At 43.2% G+C, this 20,852-nt stretch overlaps 1 protein-coding gene across 1 annotated transcript in view; it reads left to right on the top strand.

Moving 5' to 3' along the window:
* Nucleotides 1-20,852, top strand: part of grk4 (G protein-coupled receptor kinase 4) — a 44,252-nt gene that overhangs the window by 20,185 nt on the left and 3,215 nt on the right. Inside the window, exons 3-13 of the mRNA XM_053327430.1 lie at nt 1,963-2,074; nt 2,383-2,413; nt 3,285-3,362; nt 4,173-4,273; nt 9,588-9,680; nt 10,647-10,710; nt 11,024-11,164; nt 15,241-15,431; nt 16,820-16,857; nt 17,362-17,451; nt 17,588-17,796. Coding sequence (XP_053183405.1) covers nt 1,963-2,074; nt 2,383-2,413; nt 3,285-3,362; nt 4,173-4,273; nt 9,588-9,680; nt 10,647-10,710; nt 11,024-11,164; nt 15,241-15,431; nt 16,820-16,857; nt 17,362-17,451; nt 17,588-17,796 — 1,148 coding nt within the window. The remainder of the gene's footprint in view (nt 1-1,962; nt 2,075-2,382; nt 2,414-3,284; nt 3,363-4,172; nt 4,274-9,587; nt 9,681-10,646; nt 10,711-11,023; nt 11,165-15,240; nt 15,432-16,819; nt 16,858-17,361; nt 17,452-17,587; nt 17,797-20,852) is intronic.

Below are 20,852 nucleotides of genomic sequence, written 5' to 3'. Positions count from 1 at the left end.
CTGGACACTGCAGACCCAGTGTCTCTAAATCTGCTGGTATAGCGTTATGCAGAAAATAAGCCCAACAAGAATCTGTTACCTCCTATCTGTTTGGTTGCTGGAGAGCAGACGCTAACTATTGAAGCTAAGAGAGCATTCAAAGTTCATTTTCTTCTCAACCACAGTGGAAAAATTGACTTTGTTGAATTTGGTTTGTTTAGGTTCACAATGCCCAGCTGCAAACAAAGCAGCTCATAAACAAGTCATGTGCACTCAGAAGTAACTCAGTGTTGGTAACCTGCACCGTGACGACCAGACACAAGGTTTTTTTAAGGGAAGTCGACACATTTGTTTGCATGGAAGTACAGAGCGTAGATAGATCCACATTTACAGGCATTGTGGTACAGTTATTTGATCGTACTCAGCTTCAACCACATTGTTCTCACCTGGCCAGATGAATCAAACTACAGGAGGGGAAACACTCCAGAGTTCAAATGAACAGCTTCAAACATTTTTTATGCTGTACAGGCGCCTCTAGAATTGCCTTTATCAACTCCTGGAGTATGAGGGCTTTTTTTTTTCCTTTCTTTTTTTTCCTTCTTCAGCTGAACACAGCTGATAGGGGAAACGCCAAAGCAAGCCTCGCCGAATCTCGGCGAATCAAAGATGAAAGGCGTTGTCTGAAGGCGAGCACACAATGCAATACAGTTAGCCATCTCTCAGCGAGCCTTCATGAAAGAGCTTTTTGTTTCCGTGGATTTTTAAAACACAACGGTCACACAGTGGAAGGGGGAAGCAATAAAAAAATATCATATCTCTACACTGGGCTGTTTGCTCAGCCAAGTGATAACTTTGGTTTTGTGGTCGTATAAGTAGTGAGTTTTTGAATGAGGAGCGCCGTGCTCGCAGTGAGCGGAGAGAAACGCTGTGCGTAATAAACAGTGCAGCTGGGGAGGGCTGTCGTGAAGATTTGATTTACTGTTGGAGGTTGTCCTGTAGCTGTCACCACTCAGAAATTTTCATCCATGCATCCCTCCTCCTCCTCTTCCTCCTCCTCCTTCTTCCTCTGTGCACAAGTGGCATGTGTCCGTGAATGTGTGTGGCCTATTTTTGTTTGTATGTTTATCTTGTGTATGTATGTGTGTGTCTTTACTGTCAGCCAGTGATGGAAAATGTCCTGGGTCTTCTTCCTCATTTGGTACCAGAGGAAATATGACTCAAATGGACACCATTAGTCCTAATAGGCCGGGGCCAGCTGCACAAGAGACACACACACACACACACACACACACACGCAGAAAACAGAAAACACAGAACACGTACACGCCATGGGTTTTTGTTTATAGCGTATTGTCACACATTTAACCCCCCCCCCCTCCAAAAAAAGAAAACCCCTCTTACCCAGGATTTATAGTATTCCTGCGGATAGAAAGTATGTTTTCCAATGGGATTAGCCTAGTTTAGCCAAATTGCTGCATGTGCATTAGACTGTAGCTCTTCTCACAAGTAGAGAAATTTAATGCAAACTCACCCAAATGTGGAGAGTTGGTCTACTCTACCTAAGTTGTAACATTGTGTGCATGTTTCTAAAAGTAGTTACTTTTGCCATCAATAAGGATATATGAAGCTTTAAGGATCCACCTCCTGTCCTAGCTTCAGATCCACTCACATCAGCATCTTTAACTAATCCTGCTTACCTCAGAGTTCATCTCATCTGTCTTTCGGAAAAAGCTAAAATGCTCCTCATGTCTCCGTCTCCTGGTGCGAGGGAGGTTGGAGTCCATCCTCGTTAGCTGGCGTGCTAATGCAGAGAGGAATGGCGATACCAGTGACGATACCAATGCTATGAATGAGAAACCTCTTAATATAGTTGTTGGGGTGCAGTTTTTTATATTAATCCATGCCTAAATGAAAGGTGTCCATATTGAAATGTGTAGTGTAACACCGGCATGACTCTTCCTCTTCTCTCTCTCTCCTTCTCAGACAGGGACTACACCAGTCTGTGTGAGAAGCAACCCATTGGTCGGCTGTTATTCCGTCAGTACTGTGACACCAGGCCAGAGCTGAAGCGCTGCATCGAGTTCATGATGCTGTGGTAAGACTTTGAACGAACCCATTACACCTGTTCTTCTTTCTATCCATCCCCGTTCCTCTGTCTCACCCTCTCTCATCCTCTCCGAGCTTCTCGAGCTGTGGGATTGGCCTGCAGAACAAGGAATAGGAACGGGGGAGGAGGAGGAGAAGGGGAGGAAAAGTCAAGACTTGGTCCTCTGCCTGGTCTTGGCAGTAGTACCGGGTGGTGGGGTGGGTGGGGTGGGTGGGGTGGGCGTGGGGGTGATTAGCGACTTAGACGGGCTGTCAGTGAACAGACCCCTCCCCTTCCTCCATGCACTCCTCCATGAGGTCAATCCCACGTCAGAGGCAGGTCCCCTGGGTGAGGCAGGCAAACACAGGCCCAAGCTTGTGTCTAGGCCCCTGGAGGTATTTGAGAAAGAAAAACAGGGGAGTGGGGGGAGTGGAGGAGGAGGGTGGGGTGGGGGGGGGGTCATACTTATTTAATAAGAACCTACATTAGTCTTTCTCAAGGTGGGTAGACAAGCACTTACGTACGCGCTCTGGGAGATGCATATATGCTCTCCCACTGGCTGACAGAAATGCAAGAAATGTAACGAGGAGCCTTTTTTTTTTTTTTTTTTTAGCGCTGGACACGGGCCGCCGGCTGCATGTAGGTCTTCATGTCTCTGGCCTTGACGCGTCGTAGCGCAGCTCAGCTCAGTCCCCATTCCTCTCTGCCGAGCTTGTTTTCAAACAAAACACACAGCTCAGAAAGCTGTCGCCCCTGCCCCGGCCCATATTTGACCATAAAAAAACACAATATGTGACAGTGTGACGGGGTGAATTGTCACACTGGTCGGCGACAGAAGTAACAAGCGTGAAAAGGAGGCACGTTCAGCCAGTGTGCCGCCCTGACTAAGATGTTTTTATCACTGGTAACATCTTGGCATTTGCCTGGCAGTCCCACGCTCACTTCTATTTTTCCTCTTTCTAGTTTCTTATCAAATCCCCCCTCTCCCTCCCATCCACCCTCTCTCTTTCTCTCTCTTTCTCTCTCTCTCTCTCTCTCTCTCTCTCTCTCTCTCTCTCTCAGCTGTCCTCCCTGCCTTCTGGTGCCCGTCTCTCTGTCTCTCTGTCTCTCTCTCTCTTTCTGTCTCTCTCTGACCTTATTTGGAGTGATATCAAAGATGGTTGAATGAGCATGGTTTCCTGCGCCTGTGTTGTCACTCACACTTCTGTTTTTCTCACAGGCCATGTACCAACTAGCTCCTGATGAAAAGAGGAGGGACTGTGGACTGAATGTTTTAGACACATACTTTAATAATGGGGTAAGACGCACGCACGCATGCACACACACACACTCACACACACTCACACACTCTCGATTGAGTTGACTCATATTGGCCAGACTGACATCCTGAGAATCTACAGGAATGCTTTTTGATATTGCTACATTTGCCTGTAAATGCAGAATTGCATGTTAAATCCATTGTCTGTCTCATTCAGATGCATGATCAAGTGCAATAAACTTTCTTTTTGCTGCTTTGTGTCATTTTGTTATCAGTACAGGGATGGGCTTCTTTGTTTTTTTTGTGTTTCACACCCTTATCTTAGCAGCACTGGGGAGTGTTCACACCTATTTGAGCTCTCTTGCTTGGTTAACAAACCGCATCGGTCAAACCTCTAAGTAGACACTGTATGACAGCAATGATGACGCCCATCTAAACATACAGTAAATGAAATGGATCATGTTATGTACTGTAAGAAGGAGGAATTGGATTGTTTAGTTTTAGCTTTTGAATGTCTGTCATGATAGTGTCAAGTATCAAGAGAGGTGACAGCATGTAACCCATCCATGCAAACTGGACCAAACTAGCAAATGAACTTGGGTTTGTTTAGACTGCACCAGACAGATCAGGTGTGAACACTGTCACGTTGACACGCTCTACTAGTTTAACCATACCGGATCACAAAGCAGAAAGGAGGATGTTGGGTTTTTTGAGCTTTGACAGTCTGCGGGCATTTGACATCAACATCTCACTTTGTTTTTGTGCTTCTCTGTCTGTCACTCTGTCTGTCTGTCTGTCTGTCTGTCTGTGCGTCTCACCCGCTGTTTCCTGCCCGTTTTAACCCCCTAGTCGGCAGCCCATCTGCCAGACGTACCGCAGGAGGTAGTCGCCGGGTGCCGGGAGAAGCTGGAGCAGAGTCCGTGTAAGGAGCTCTTCAATGACTGCACCAAGTAAGCCTCTGTCTTCTCCTCCAACCCCCCCCCCACCCCCTCTCATCACCCCCTCCCATCACCCCCCCCCCCACACACACACACACACACAGAGTTGGATCACATCTTGTCATGTCCACGACTATGATCAGTTGTGATATCAGCTCTCCTACACTCAGTCTGTTAATGAAACGCTTGTTCGTAGGAAGCGTATAGATTTGTTTTTCTTTTTACGATTCAGCTGTCAAGAGTGCAGTGGCACCACACAGACGCCCCGTTCCTTCAGACAGCGTGTGTGTGTGTGTTTGGATTAGTGTGCCCTGTCACCAGCGATGATGAGGCAGCTGGCACCTGGAGCGCAGCGTTACAAACACGCAAACAAACTCGCCCGACGAAAAAAAAAAAAAAAGCGGCGGTTGAAAAAGAGCAGCGTGGCAGAGAGAGCATCCGGATGGCTGGCATGAAAACAACAGCCACCTCAGTGTGCCCACTCCTCTCCTCCAACCCCCCCCCGCCCCCCCCCCCCCCCCCTTACAGACACACGCTCTCACACACAAACGCAGATTTTTTTTTTTTTTTTTTTTTTTTTTTTTACAAACGCACACACACACACACACACACACACACACACACACACACACACACACACACACACACACACACACACTCTCGCAGGTGTTTCTGCTTCCTGCTTCTGAGAGCCAGGAGAAGCAAACAGACCGGGAATTATTACCCAGACTTTACTTCACGTTGCACAACTTAACTTTGTATTAGCCCAATAATTGAACTCAGTGTGGACTTCAGCTCAATGAGATATTAAAATGTAATGTCATGTTTGTCTCGAGTCGTAATGAATACATATGTCGGTGTTGGTGTTTCCTACATTTCCTCGGTGGTTTCAGCTCACTCCCTTTTGATGAGTTTGTATTGATGGAAAAACCATGTGAGCAGCTAAAGATTAATGATGGCTGAACTGTACTGTGTGCTGGTTTGTTGGCTGAAGTCACATTTAATTAGTTGTGGTGTTGGAGATGATTTAAAAAGGCAACTTTAAGACTTTGTGAGTACATTTAGGTTGGATTTAGATTCATAAAGCTGGTGTAAATGATAATCAGGAGTGCTGACATCACATCAGGAAGTTAGAGGCACTTTTAACAAGCATTTTAATTTGAAAAAGCTGTTTTTGGATCGTGTGTATAAAGCGATCCAGGAGCGCAGGAGACATAACACGGCGTTACGTTTTATTAGTCAGGGGGTCACGTAACAAAGAATTCTTCTCAAACGAGAGAAAGAAAAATACATGACCTAAATAGATCACATCATACCCACATTTCCACAGTTCTGGTAAAAGCCGAAACTCTGAGCCACACCGCTCAGGTCAAACTCAGGGTTGGAAAACGCTGCCACCAGCCTCTGATTCACCTCTCAGGGGAGTACGGGAATCTGCTCCAAGGATTCCAGCAAGAAGTGTGTGGAATCGCGATTGGGAAAAGACTCATGTTCTCAGCCTGTACTCTGGCTTCCACTTTGTTTATTCAAAAGCGGTTGGATTCAGACAGTAAATTACTCATATCATGTAGAAGCCGGTCAGGGCAACTATGAAGGGCAGACACACTGATGTACTTTTCCCAGAGAGTTATCTACACTGATAGTTTGAAATCTATTGTGTGTGTGTGTCTGTGTGTGTGTGTGTGTGTGTGTGTGTGTGTGTGTGTGTGTGTGTGTGTGAATATATAGGTTAAGATCACTGCTTTTATTTTGAAACTGGAAACATCAGAGGTTGACGTGAGGATGAACACCACACACACACACACACACACCTGTCTTCTCTCTGTGGCATCTCACTTTATGATCTGTTGGCCTTGTTTCCTTCCTCTTCTGCCTGCACTTCTGTTTTAACATCTCTGAGGTTAAAAGGGCACGGAGAGAGGCAGAGAAACACACTGAAAAAGAGAGAATTATAACACTCAAACTCCACAGCAGAGCATCCACTCCAGTCATCAAAAACAGAGCAAAGAGGGAAGTGACAGATCCACAGAGCGATGAAATGAGCACAAACGAGGGAGAAATTGGGAAAAGTGAGGAGAAATGGAAAGAGAGTGTTAAAGGAGAGAGGGGCAAAGAAACAGAGTGTATATACACACACACACACACACACACACGCAGAGAACAACACAGGCTCATGTTTGTGTTAGCAGAAGCCTCGCAGCAGCACTCGACTTGTTTTTGAATGGGATTCCTGTTCAAGTGTGCTCATCACCGCTTCCTTCCACTATCGTTATTATTTATATTCCCGTTTGCAAAACTTCGACTTCAATTTTTTTTCTTTCGATTTAAGTGTTTTGACTCAGGGTTCATCCTTGTTTTTTGAGTGTGTGTGTGTGTGTGTGTGCAGAGGGAAAGCCCGTAGGAAAGCGTGGTGCCGCACGTGGAAACGTGATTTTTTTGGCAGAGCCACACACACCCACTAGCAGAAATGTATTAGCTCACTCATGGATTTTCTTCTGCCGCAGTGGAACATACGGTTATGTCATCTAAGAGTAGAGTGAGGCTGCTCAGTACATGTGTACCGCGGTGTTTTAGCATATATCGCCCCATCTTGACAAAATCACCCCCCCCCCCCCCTCTCTTTTTTTTTCTCCTTCCTGTAACTGTGTATCTGTGTTTATTTCTCCTCCCGGTGATGTCTGTCTGAGGCTCTGCTATGTTCCTGCCTTTCTGGAGCCCCTTTTCTTTAAGTATCTGGGGACAGTTTGGACTTGTAACACACAGTGAAAGTTCACTGACCTGATGAGCAAACATGGATGTGAAATGTTAGTCACACAGGCCATGCTTTAAGGAGAGAATTAAAACAAGAATGCAGGGAAAGCATTCAGCGTTCAGCCTGTAATGACAACAAGTTTACAGTGTAGAGCAGCAGGGATTTTAATGACTTTTAAGCGACATGATTTTTTACCCCTGCATAGAATTGAGATCTTGTCCAGCTAGATGAGTGTTTATGTGCAGAGTAACTGGTTCCTATGATGACATAATTCAGTTTTCTTTTACACAGCGGAGGGTGCTCCCCTTGTGGAAACTCTCTCCTCTCTCTCGTGTATATTTTTGCCAAGAACAGCCCTAACCCCAGCGCTGTTGGTAACCACAGGTAGCTTTCCTCGTCTTCTTTAGTGATGATGTCATTTAGAAGAACGGTGAAGGGAAACTCTCCCAGACAAATATCTGTTAAACATGGTGGGGTTTTTTGTAGCGAGCGCACTGGTCAGCAGTATAGAGAAAGCATCACTGGTGTAGTTTTCACTTTTGTGCTGTGGTTTGAGGAGCGGTGCAGCTGACCTCTAAGGCCTTCTGCTCCTGTTAATTACATGCCCATGGTTGGAGCCGCCTCTGTACCAGAGTCGTGTTTATTGGCTGGCACAAGCTGCTGCTGCTGCTGCTGCTGGAGCACATAATGGTTACAGAGCACAAAATAGTCACCGTTACCAGACCAATGACAGAGCAGTCGTGCGTTTTGGATAAATCAGGTTAAGCTTTTCTGACATGTTGGTGTCAAGTCTGCGGACTGTGGCTCCGTCTGTCCACTGCTGCTGCTGCTGCTGCTGCTGCTGCTGCTGCTGCTGCATTACACAGAAAGAAACATGGACGCCTTTAACAGAAGCAATAAAAACACACTGAAAATTCTGTGATTCTGTCTCACTTTAAGGCCTGTAAACAAAGTGGATCATTTATTGAATTAATGGTTTGAGCCTAATGTTTAAAACTGAACATTATGAGGGAAAACTGACCTTTGACCTCATGCTTTTAATAAGGCTTTTTGCATTTTTTCTTTTACAAGCTTGGAAATGATCTCCAGCATTTTGCAAAATATTTAAAAATATAGATCTATCATTTTTTGTATTTTTGCATTGTGACTAAAGTGAATGTTTATTTTTGTCTGTCATAGATATTAATGGACTAATGAACAAGTCAGACTTTCCAGCTTTTTATTACTTTGGATCAGTTTTTTACATAATTAGTACAATTTAACCATAATAAAAGATGTAAAATACTTGTATGAGACTACTTCAGGTGTGCTTATAGTATAGTAGTAAATAGCATAGTGGTATAATAGGAAAAAAAGCCAAACTTTGGAGTAAAAGAGTCTTGATCTGTGGTCATAGTCTGCAAAAAGAAGCATTTTTATCTCTAAATGGGAAGCTCACGTGATCATAAAGGCTTTGTGGAATAAAATCAGTCTTACCTCCAGATGTGGGATGAAAACCTGCTGACCTGTATGTTTTGACTGAAGAGAAAAGGGGGCAAACAGCAGACCCTAAAGAAGCAGAGAGCACTGCTGCGATGCTGTAATCTCCAAGATTCCTCCTCTGTCATCTGGTTCTCCTCTCTGTTACAATCTGTTATCAGCTGACAGCGCTGACGGCAGGGACAGTAGAGTTTTAAGGCGCTCTGATGTTGTTTTCTGGGCATGTGAACTGGTCTCGGTGCAGTTTCAGCTCATTTCTGTTTGGCACGACATCGTTAAAGAAGACCTGCTCGTTTGAGTCAACATCTGCGGTCGGAGCAGATGAAAAGGAACACGGACACGAGAGGCTGCCAGGGTCATGTCAAAGAGTCATGTTCTCACAACTCTCAGCGGACTGACAGTTGACATACGGACAGGAGACTGTGAAGCTCTGACCTTTCATACCCCCCCCCCCTCTCCCACGGTCCACCCATTCTCCTTTGCACACAAAACTGTATTTCGATGAAGTTTTTATTGTCTGTGTCTGTGTGTGACTCTGACTGACACACACACACACACACACACACACACACACACACACAACACACATTCACGTGACGGGCAAAGTGAGATTTAGATGTTCCGCTCAACCTCCTGCTCAGTCAAAAAAAAAAAAAAAAAAACAGTTTCCCCCCCAAATCCCCCTGTTTCCTGGTGGAGTGCAGCGGAATGTCTCTGTTCAAAGGCATTTTTCATTCTTAGCGTCGGTGTATCGACACAGAGGCCTTTTCCTTCTTTTCCATTGAGAACTGCTTTGAACCGTGACACAGCTGGCAGAGCGTTAACACACACATGCACACACACACACACACACACACACACACACACACTAACACACCCAAACATGCACATACAAGTCAGATACAGAGGATGTTTGTTTGTTTTTTTTTAGTATTTTTTTAGTCATTGTAATGTTAAAAGTGGTTACAGCTCTCCAGGGGGAGATGAACCAGCTGTTTGTCTGTCTAGAAGATTTGGCAAAAAGTCTTTTTTTTTTTACCCTCTACATGTTACTTGTACATATTAAAATCTCTCTTTCTTCATCTCTCCCTCCAGAATAGTTCGTGATTATCTGAGTGGAGCTCCATTTTCCTCCTACCATGAGTCCATGTACTTCTCTCGCTTCCTGCAGTGGAAATGGTTGGAGAGGTGAGTACCATAGTGATGCGAGCATGCTAAAGTGTTTTTATTTTACTAACATAAAAATGACATCTGGGATTGTACACGCTTTTATTGGGAGCAGTTAAATCTCATTTCATTCCACTCCTTTATTTAATGTAAGTGTATAAATATAATGAATCATATTTATTATGGAATAATGAAAAAAGCTGTAAGAGAACTGTGAACAAGCATATGACAGCTGATGGTGTCTTTATTTTATCTGGTTTTTAATTAGTGTCATTTTTTAATAATATTCTATTTTTTACAAATTGTCGAATTTATTATTTTTATACTTATACTTTATACTTATTATTACTTATACTTTTTTTTATATTTTTTTATATTTTTTTATATTTATATTTTGTGAATATTTGCTGTTGTTTTATTGTGTTTTTGATTTACTCTATAAACTTTTGAGCTACATCCCTTATATAAAAAACTCTACTCTATAACTAAAGTTAATTATTATTACTATTACTCATTATTTACAATTGTCTTTTTTAAACTAGCAGTTCATGTCCACACTTTTTCCTTTGTTGTTGTCATAGTGATCATCATCACTACAGGGAAAAACACACACACACATACATGACTTAAATTTAAATAAAAGGGCAACCATGTGTTAATAAATGGCAAAATAAATGCTTACAGGAAATAGAAAAGAAAACAAACATGACAGTATACAGTATATACAGACCAGTAGCAGGAGAGCTGTTTGCACCCAAACACAAAGGTGCTGCTGGAGTTTTGTGCACGAGCGCTGAATAATTGATGACGCTTTGCATAATGGCTGGCAACCGAAGCGGGGTGGAAACAGCAGTCATCAGGGCAGATTAATAATGTATCGGAGCATTACTCTGTCTGAGAGAATGACATAACCCATCACTTCTTTCATACCTCTCTTACTGGTTTTGTCTCTTCTCTTTCTCTTTTTTCTTCTTTCCATCTCTGCAGGCAACCAGTAACCAAAAATACCTTCAGACATTATAGAGTACTAGGAAAAGGTGGATTTGGCGAGGTGAGTGTCACAGCAATAAATCTGAAACTCTCCACATAACAGTTTATTGTGTTGTTTTGTCAATTAAAAGTTTTTATGCTGGATAGAGAGCCAGCGTTATGTAGCAGTTGGTACACGCTTAGTTAACACGGCGCTGTTTACTGTCCACTCCGCTCATGTTAGGTGGAGAAATCTGTGGTGTGACATATTAGCTTCCATTAGTTCTACTTTTAAAGAGATTTTTTTTTTAATTTTAATTTTAAATGTGTGTGTATGTGTATGTGTGTGCATGTGTGTGTGTGTGATCATGTTTCCTTACTGCTTGTTTTTCCAGGTTTGTGCCTGCCAAGTACGTGCCACCGGTAAGATGTACGCCTGTAAAAAGCTGGAAAAGAAACGAGTGAAGAAAAGAAAAGGTGAAGCAATGGCACTAAACGAAAAACGCATTTTAGAAAAAGTTAACAGTAGTTTTGTAGTAAGTACTACCTTTTTCTTATTCAACTTTTCAACTGAATTATGCTTGTTGTGTGTGTGTGTGCGTATGAGTGTGTGTGTGTGTGTGTGTGTGAAAAACGTCGTCGGCTGCTCCAAATGAAATCCAATTGGCGTGTTTGCAGAGGCGGTCGATCAGCTGTTAAAGACGGCCGCCGCCACTGCCAGTTGTGTTTGTTTTAATGACGTCCGCGCCAGGTGGACGAGCTCCCGACTCTCAGTGGAAAGAAACACGACGGGAGGAAGTGGAAACAAATTGGGTCACGTGACATTATTGACCAGCTGCAGGTGACTGGCGCGCTGTGGGACCGTAGAACCACTGCTGCAGTTTTAAAAGCAACAACCACTGCTTCATTCTGGTGCCAATTTTTTGCCAACATGCCAAGTTTGATTTCATTTGAAGCAAGCTGTCAGATTTGAATCATCATGTGATGTTTTTTTTTTAAAAAAGTGATTGAAATCTGTTTCTGTCATGCTCCTGAAATTTTTCTCTGTTTCTGTTGCAGTGATGTTAACATGTTGCCTGATCATACACTTTTTAACTGTCTGATTTCATTGTTGTGTTTCAGCTTGAGTTCAGAATAGATCTCTTTAAGAGTGTATGTTACTTTAAAATGAAACCTCTTCCTTTTAAAGGTCAAGATCACAATTTTTCAAATCTGTCTTCCAACAACAGTCAGGTGTCCTTATAAACAGTGAAAGAGGTTTTTCCTCTCTGTAATCGTACCTCCTGTTCATACTGGCTATTTAAAGATCCCCCTTCAAATAATAGCTTTCAGTGTAAGTGATGGAAGCCAAAATCCACAGTGTGTCCTCACAGTCAAGAAGCATAAAATACACTTAAAAGTTTATCTTAAGATAATATGAGGCTTCCTTTTTTTGTTTCCCCCTGTTGAGCTGGTGGAAGTATATTCATTTAATTTTTTAAAGTTTGTGCACTTAGATTGAAAGTGCTTCTTTGTGAGCAGGAAGAATGATTACGACAGGAAACTATTTCAGCGTTGATTTGGGCACTTGACTTGAAAAATAGTGAACCCCATCATGAGTGGAAATTCTAAAGAAGGTGCATATCAGAGCAGCTAAGTCAAGGAACATAGATCGAGGTTTTCTTCAGAGGAATGTACAACCGTTTATAAAGAACATCACGGTTAGCTCGCCGCCTCCGTTATTAGGAAACACTCATACATCACTGCAGTTTAAGCACAAATCGCATTTCATAACAGAGCAACAGCACATAGAAGAAAGTAGCACAGTGTCCGAGCTCTGAGCGTGTGTGTGCCAGCCAAAAAAAAAAAAAAAAAAAAAAATCATTACCCTGCCACCTTACCACCATGCCTCAAACTCTTAATGGTGGCGTTGCTTTTGGCTGATTTTCCTATGGAGAATTTCTATAAATTGAGCCGTAGTCATGAGTAAGCGGTGTTTTTTTTTTTTTTTTTTTTTTTTTGGCCGGCGCTCTCAATGCCAAGCTCCAACGCTTTTTCAGGGAGTCACCTAGCCTTTCATTTCATCCCATGCTGCGCCGCGTCTACAGCTCTAAATCTACACCTGACAGATCATTAACATGGAAGGTGATACATTATAGGAACACACCTGAAAAAGGAGACATGTATAATGTTCATTGGGTCTAAATCAAACATACAGGACGTGTGTCAGTTAAATTAAACCATGATCCGTTTGAACTCATTTCACCTCTCACTGTGATGCATTTTGCTCTGTATTTTATTTTATTTTTTCTTCCTCCACGCTCTCGACACCCCCCCCCCCCCAGTACATAAAAAATGGAAATGCTTAAATCTGAATCCCGCTTGTTGACATCAAGACTCAAACGCAGTTGGAAAAAGTAGCTATGTGTGTGTGCTTGTCTTTCCATTTCGTCCAAGTACGCAGTACGCACTAAGCATCTCAGGTGCTTGGGCAGGAAAAGAAAACTTAGCTTTGGCTCAGCGTTTTGTCCCCCCCCCCCAAAAAAAACCGATTGTTCCAAAGATGAGAAAATGACAGCCAGTGGTCGTTTGAAATTCTCTCGGAACATGGTAGAGGAGGAGTGGCTGAAGAGATGCGCACGTTCATTTCTGGCCTGAGTGCGGAGTGATATTGATCTGTGGTGCGGCTCGCTGGACTGCGAAGCGGCAGAGCTTCTCCATGTTCTCCGTTTTTGAAGCTAATGGTTGTGTGTTCGAGTTGCACTAGATGGATCGGATTAGACGGTTTTTTTCTGATGCAGAGCGTGAGCTATGTTGCGCGCGTCCTTGTTTTTGAGTGAGTCATGGCAAAAGCATGGGCGCGCGCGCACACACACACACACACACACACACACACACACACACACACACACAAGCAGAGGCTGGAGTGGGCTTGTTACAGAACCTCAGACTTACAGCTCTTGTCACCTGGGATTGGCACATGATTCTGTGTGTGTGTGTGTGTGTGTGTGTGTTCGTTCTCTGTGCTGCAGGCAGAACTGATGACTCTTCATGTGCCTCTCTACCTACGAGAGCAGCTCTGTTGCCTAGCAACACTGACCAAACAGCAGTAGCAAGGAGAAGAGTCAAGTGCTCTCTCAAACCCCTCATTTCTCTCTCTCGCTATTCTTCTTTACCTTTTTTTTTTGATCAGCGCATACTATTAGTCAATACATACTGTTAGCTTATGTTTTTACATTTAACAGCGTATTTGGGTGTGTGTGTGTGTGTGTGTGTGTAGGGCAGAATGTAGCATTTCTAGCAGGTGAGACGAGACTGAGGTATGCGCCACCTCACTCTGTTGTAGACTTTGGCTGGCTATCAATTGAATGTTTTTAGATTCTGGTGCCAACTTGTTTAAAAAAAAAAAGGAAGTAACAAGTCAGACTTCTTGTTTCATTTGTATTGATGCAATTTTCCATTTAAACCCCCCAAAACAACCATACTCAAATAAGACATTTAAGCCTTTTTATTCTTCTTAAAATAGTGATTTAAGTCTGATACAAATAGCAAATCAAAACATGAGCGAACAGCCCTGACTTTAACTTACTGCTCTGTCTGTGTGTTACCTGACAAGATGAAATCCAGAGGGAGGCAGAGCGGATGTTATGCACGTCATGATTCACCTCCTTTCAGAGTAAAGTCATTTCCAGTAAGAAAGGTTGCCTTGGGTTTTCTGGTTTCTTGTTTTCCTCGTATTGCGTTGGCAAAGATGTCAAGCATCGGTGGAAATTTTGACGCAACGGTTGAAAACACTTGAATTTCAAGCTTTTTTTTGGTGTTTTTTTAAAAAAAAATAGTGTTTTATATATATTTTGAGGAAATCACGGACACCAAGCCTGGCGCACTGTGCCAAGATCAATACATGAGCGTCCATTGCTAATGAATAAGCAAGGATTTTTTTGCCTGTTTTCTTTGGCTCGTGGTGTGTTTTCATGTCTTTGTTTCGGTATGTGTGTGTGTGTGTGTGTGTGTGTGTGTGTGTGATCGTGCATGCGTGTGTGTGATGCTCACTTGAGATCACATAAGAATTTTCCCATCCCCTCTCGCGGTCCGTCTCTTGACTACACAGTCCGCAGCAGATGGGATTCCTCCTGTTGGCAGCAACATCCTGCTTGTACACAACGGTTCAGGCACACACACACTGTACCCTGCGTGTCACTGACCCACGGGGGGGGGGGGGGGGGTGAAGAAGAGGAAAAGAGAGATAGATGGTGGGATTAGAGAGAAGGAACACTATGCAGGATTCAGCAGTGAAGAAGAAACTCATGGGGTTTTTTCCATATCTGTTAAATGTCTCTTTCGGTGTTCCTCTCTGTGTACATTCCATCCATCTCATCGGGGGTGGGGGGGGAGGAGGTAATGGATGATTATTTAGGGCGCACCAGATAAACCACATAAAACTATCACTGCTCCTCTCGCCACCCTGTCTCTGACCACCCTCTTTCTCCTCCTCCTCCTCTTCCTCCCTTCTTTTATTCACCAACTCCTTTCTTCTCGACTGCTCCCTCTCCTCCCTCCTCAACACGTCCTCGATTTTGCCCTCCCCCTCCCCCTCCCCTTCCCCCCTTCCTCCCCCTTCCTCCTTTTCCAGGTTAGTTTAGCATATGCCTACGAGACCAAGGATGCGCTGTGCCTGGTGTTGACCATAATGAACGGTGGTGACTTAAAATTCCACATCTACAACATGGGCAACTCGGGCTTCGACGAGCAGAGGGCCATCTTCTACGCTGCCGAAATCTGCTGTGGCCTCGAGGACCTGCACCGCGAGAGGATAGTCTACAGGTTAGGTCACGTCGGGGCGGGTCAGGAATGTTCCCGGGAGGGTGGGGGGGTTAGGAGGACTCAGATACTTATATCTTTTTTTGTATCTTGTGAAGATTTGTGTACGCATGTTAGGACAGCATCATGCCTAAGGGAGCGTAGGGAGGACAAATGTTTTGAGGTTTACACAGCCTTGAACCACATTATATAATCTGTTATTCATGAGAATAAACGTTCTGGCATTTAAAGGGGCATGCCACTGATTTTTAACACTATTTCAACTCGTACTGAAACCCAGCGGTCCAATGTCCTCTGTGGCTGTGAGTAAGCTCTCTTAAAGCCTGAGAAAATATCCGATGATGTCACAGCGATTTTAATCAGCCACTTCCAATTAGGCTCCAGACGTGACATTTTTTGAACTAAGGGGTGTAGAATTACAAAGACGGAGCTTTTTAACCAAGCAGGGGAGGGTCTAAATGAGAGAGATGCTATCCAGTTGCATCATGGGAAATGTAGGATGGAGGATTTTGAACTTCCTGCTTTTGATTTTGACCATTCTTTTTTTCTTAATTGACAAACCTAATCAGTAATCGAGATATTTAACTCTATGTTTACCTCTTTTTCTTAAATGTGGCGTCAATAAGAAAAACGTTCCGTGAGAAAGAGAAATGTCAAGTAGAAAAGTCCTGATTCCCAGTCCCAGATAGATGAAGTGCCACCAGATTAATGGCGTACCGATTTCACTGAGGTGTAATGCACCTGTCACACTCGGCGGCGCCTCAGAGTAATGCTACTATAAACACTGATGCTCTTAGAAGACACACACACACCCTCATTCACATGGCCCATACGCTCGCATAAACACAGGCAGCGTTCCTTTATCTCTGCATGCGTTACAGTAAACTTCACTGTTGGCACCGTGCTGGACTTTGGCATTAGTCAATTTCACGGCCGTTGTAGCACAGTGGATAACATACCTTTTTAGCGTTTTGCTTCTTTCAGGAAGTTAGAAAAAGCCTTTTCAAGATAAAATGTTAATGCAGCGATTAGCACAGGTAAAAGAGAGTTGAAATAAGGTAAGATAGTATGACAATATCTAAATGACACAGACTGTATGAGCCAGGAAGTTCTATTGCAACACTGTTAATAACAGCTCAGCACAATACAATGCAAGTAAAGATATGTGTGCAGATAAGCCATTTATTAGCACATGAAAGATTGCAGAAGAGAAAACACACGGGGCAATAAAAGACAAATGAAACGCTGACAAAATGACAAGCAAATAAAGAAAACAAATATTTATCCAGGATTTTATTGTTACATCCTTGTTCTCAGATGTGAGTTCTATTTTTAAAGGAGAATAATATCAAAATATATGACACTCTTTTTTTGTCTTTTGGTTTTTTTAGGGATTTGAAACCTGAAAACATTCTTCTGGATGATCGCGGTATGTCCCAGCTCACTTTACTTCTTACTGTTCAGGTCAGGTGTGTGTGTGTGTGTGTGTGTGTGTGTGTGTGTGTGTGTGTGTGTGTGTGTGTGTGTGTATGTGTGTATGTGTGTGTGTGTGTGTGTGTGTGTGTGTGTGTGTGGAGTAACATGTAGACACACATATTTAGATGGAGAGATAAATGGACAGCATGTAAATAGTCCAGTGTATCTGTCATGTCTTCACATTTTTAACACCATGCTGTCTCCTCACAGTCTTATCTTGAAATAAAGGAGTTGCTTTAGCTCTTACTTTTTTCTTGATACCTCTCTCCTAAAAAAAAAAGAAAAAAGATAATTTTCTAGCAGTGTGGCTATTGTCAGGTTGCCATGGTTTTGACCTTTTACACTTACTGGTTTTTTGTTGATCTGTTATTCCTCTGTGAGTCAGTATGGATAAAAAAGTTGTTGTAACCTTTCCTAAATGTTTAACATGATCTTAATGAAGTCTGTTAACTTTCAGGACACATCCGAATTTCAGACCTGGGCCTTGCCGTTCAAATCCCTGAAGGAGAGACGATACGAGGGAGAGTGGGCACAGTTGGATACATGGGTAGGAATTCACATCATCTTCATCATCTCGCTTAAATTCACTGAAATTTCTACCCCCACTCTTGACATCTTCATGATCTTCAAACCCCCTCTGCTTGTTTGGCCCCTCTCCCCCCCTCCATCCCCGCCTCCTCCAGCTCCCGAGGTGATCCAGAACGAGAGCTACACCTTCAGCCCGGACTGGTGGGGTCTGGGCTGCCTCATCTTCGAGATGATCCAAGGCCAGTCGCCCTTCCGCAAGCGCAAGGAACGCGTCAAGCGGGAGGAAGTGGACAGACGAGTGCGAGAGGACCAGGAGGAGTACTCCGACAAGTTTGCTGAGGAAGCCAAGGACATCTGCAGACTGGTGAGGGGGGAGGGACAAAGAGATGGAGGGGTGACGAATGACCGAATAGAGGAAAAGAGCGTATTAGCACAATGCAGAGAAACAGTGGGGACTACTTGTGGGACTACTACAATCTCTAGATCTTCATGTCTTGATAAATGACACAAGCTGGTTGTACCTACGGAAGATGATTAGGGCCACTGTGGAAAAAAAAAAGTGAGTTCTGACTTTTTTTCTCAGAATTCTGAGTTTAAAGAATTCTGACTTTAATCTCAGCATTCTGAGAAAAAAGTCAGAACTCAGTTGCCCTAATCATCTTCCGTTATTACAACAGTTACTTCTTCATTATTGTTATTACTAGCACCAGCCTTAATAGAGGAACTCTTTTTTTTAATCTTCTGCCAAAGTAGCTACAGGCTGTTTGATAGTGTGTGATTAGGACATCCGACTCTCTACTGTTGCAACATGTTTGTCTTGAACTGCACTTGATTTTGGTTGATTTACAAGTTGCTGCTTTGTTTTAAAATAGGGCTAAATATTTATTACTTTTGAAAAAGCCATAAACTAGACCTCCAACCATACCATAGGATTACTTCTTACAGTAAGATGCTTTTTTATTTGTTTCTTTTACAATAAGGCTCGTTATTTGGCTAAAGTAATATTTAGATTGATGAACTACAGTATATGTTATAAATCTGTTTCAAGATTAGATTTGATTGTTTATTATGATCATTTAGGTCAAGATCCATCTTTTTATTTTTAAAATAATAACAATAATAATACATGTATTTAGTATGGCACCTTTCACAGAAATACAAATACAAAAAGACCATAAAAACATGCATAACATTCAAAAAACAAAGGCAATAAAAACATACAATCAACGAGGCGGAAGGAAAAAAAAGCAATAAAAAAAACCTCAATTAAAACATAAAAGACCATAAAAAAATCTAAAAGCAAAAACAACAGGCAAACAGAGAACACACAAGAGAAACAAGCACTAAACCAGTTTAAGGTGAGAGAAAGGCCAGATTTAAACAGGTGAGTCTTCAGTTTACATCCACACATGCAATCCATGGCTTGTTGGGAGCTGGAGCTGCAATCCCAGCATGCTTCTGTAAATATTTGGATGGTACCTAGTTGTCTGTTTCTGTCAGTGTCTCTCTGTATTATCAGATGGTTATTTATTTATTTATGTTACTTTTTTTTTTTTTTTTTGGCTACTTGAGGACAGCAGAACATTTTAAGTTGTTTAGGCAAACATGTTGGCAGATGTCCTACTTAGACATTCACTCTTTTTTTTTTTTTTTTTGGGGTAATCTGATGGGTCTGAGTTCAACATTCAGTCTCATATTTAACTCCAGATTTCTCATGAGGGAAATATGTCTTGACTTCGTAGCTCTGCACACACACACACACACACACACACACACACACACACACACACACACACACACTCACACACACACCTCTATTTTTTTACCAGCTCTTTGCTTACTTTGACTGTCTGTTTAGCACCAGTAAGGCAGTGCAGAGTGGGTGTATTGGAGTTTGTTTTTTTTCACTGAAAACAGCTGCGTGCTCTTGTTGGAAATGACGCTGAATAAAAACTGTAAAGTTGTGGACCGTGAAACCAAAACAGCGAGCTGAAAGACGCTCTGTAGAGCTGAGCGGGAACTACTGATGATCGTCCTCTGTGGTCTCTAACCCTTTCCCCTCATACTTGCAAATAGAAAAAAAAATTGATGAGCGCGCTTATTTTATGACGACTTAAAACATTTTTCTCTTTCGCCCCCTCCCTCCTCTGCAACCTCACTGTCCCCCCCCCCCCCCCCCCGCGCTCAAAGAGGGAGCCACTGAGCCCCACTCTGTGCCCGAGCAGGAGGGGACGGGACGGTTTATTTGCGTGACGCGTTGGAACATTCTGACCTGAAGTTCAGCCAAATCAAAGACTCCCCAGGGAGAGGAGGAGGAGGAGAGAGGAGGAGGAGGGGGGGGGGGGGCGCAGGGAGAATAAAGGTTTCAGCAAGAAAATAAGAGAGAAAGATAATAAGGAAGGGAAGAGAATGCAAGGGGAGAGGGTGGAGGGGAGGGGGGGTGGGGGGGGTCTCTGCAGTGCCGGAGAGAGATTGGCTATTACCACAGCCCAAAATAGAGAAGTGATCTGAGTTGTCAAAGGCTGAGAGTGAGAGTGAGAGTGAGTGTCTACTTTGAAACCTCGCGTAAATTGTGTAAGAGTTGGGCAAGGATGAGAGAAACAAAAGGGAACTACAAAAGAGAGAGAGAGAGAGAGAGAGAGTGTTAGATGTGGTGATGAAGTGAGTGAGCCATTAGCATGTTGATCGTGCGAGCCATCACCGTTTGGGTGACAACAGGGGGGGCCAGCAGGAGTGTCCACTAGTAGCCAAAACCACTAAACAGCACTCATCCACTTCAATAAGCCTGCCGTTCCCGTAGGTGGCGTGGCGGTAATATGTTATCCACAAGCTCTCACGGAGACGGACAGTGGTGCTGCATTAACCCCTCAGCGTATGGATTTGTGTTTGTGCCTTTATTAGATTATGTATGGGGGTCGGATACGCCAAGTCAAGAGGATTACATCCGTGTGTGTGTGTGTGTGTGTGTGTGTGTGTGTGTGTGTGTGTGTGTGTGTGTGTGTGTGTGTGTGTGTGTGTGTGTGTGTGTGTGTGTGTGTGTGTGTGTGTGTGTGTGTGTGTGTGTGTGTGTGTGTGTGTGTGTGTGTGTTGTATAGGTTAAACTGGAGGGATTAGTCATGAAACTGTCAAGAGTTACCAAACATTCTAGGAATCCCATTTCGTCTGTGTGCTTGTGTGTGTGTGTGCGCGTGTGTGCGCGTGCGTGTGTGTTTTGTATAGGTGAAACTGACAACAGTTACCAAACATTCTAGGAATCCCATTTCTTGTGTGTGTGTGTGTGCGTATGCATGTTTGTGTGTGTCATTTAGAGGAAGTGTAAATCAAAATAGAAGTTTGTTTATATCATTTTTAGTGAGAAAAGAGAAATATATTAAACAGTAATTTATTTGCTGACTACACACACACACATCTTACAGGAGA

Source organism: Scomber japonicus, chromosome 2 (assembly GCF_027409825.1).
Source record: "Scomber japonicus isolate fScoJap1 chromosome 2, fScoJap1.pri, whole genome shotgun sequence".
In the NCBI taxonomy this organism is placed as follows: Eukaryota; Metazoa; Chordata; class Actinopteri; order Scombriformes; family Scombridae; genus Scomber; species Scomber japonicus.
The sequence above is the reverse complement of the archived record's forward strand: the minus strand, read 5'-3'. Positions and strand labels throughout refer to the sequence as shown.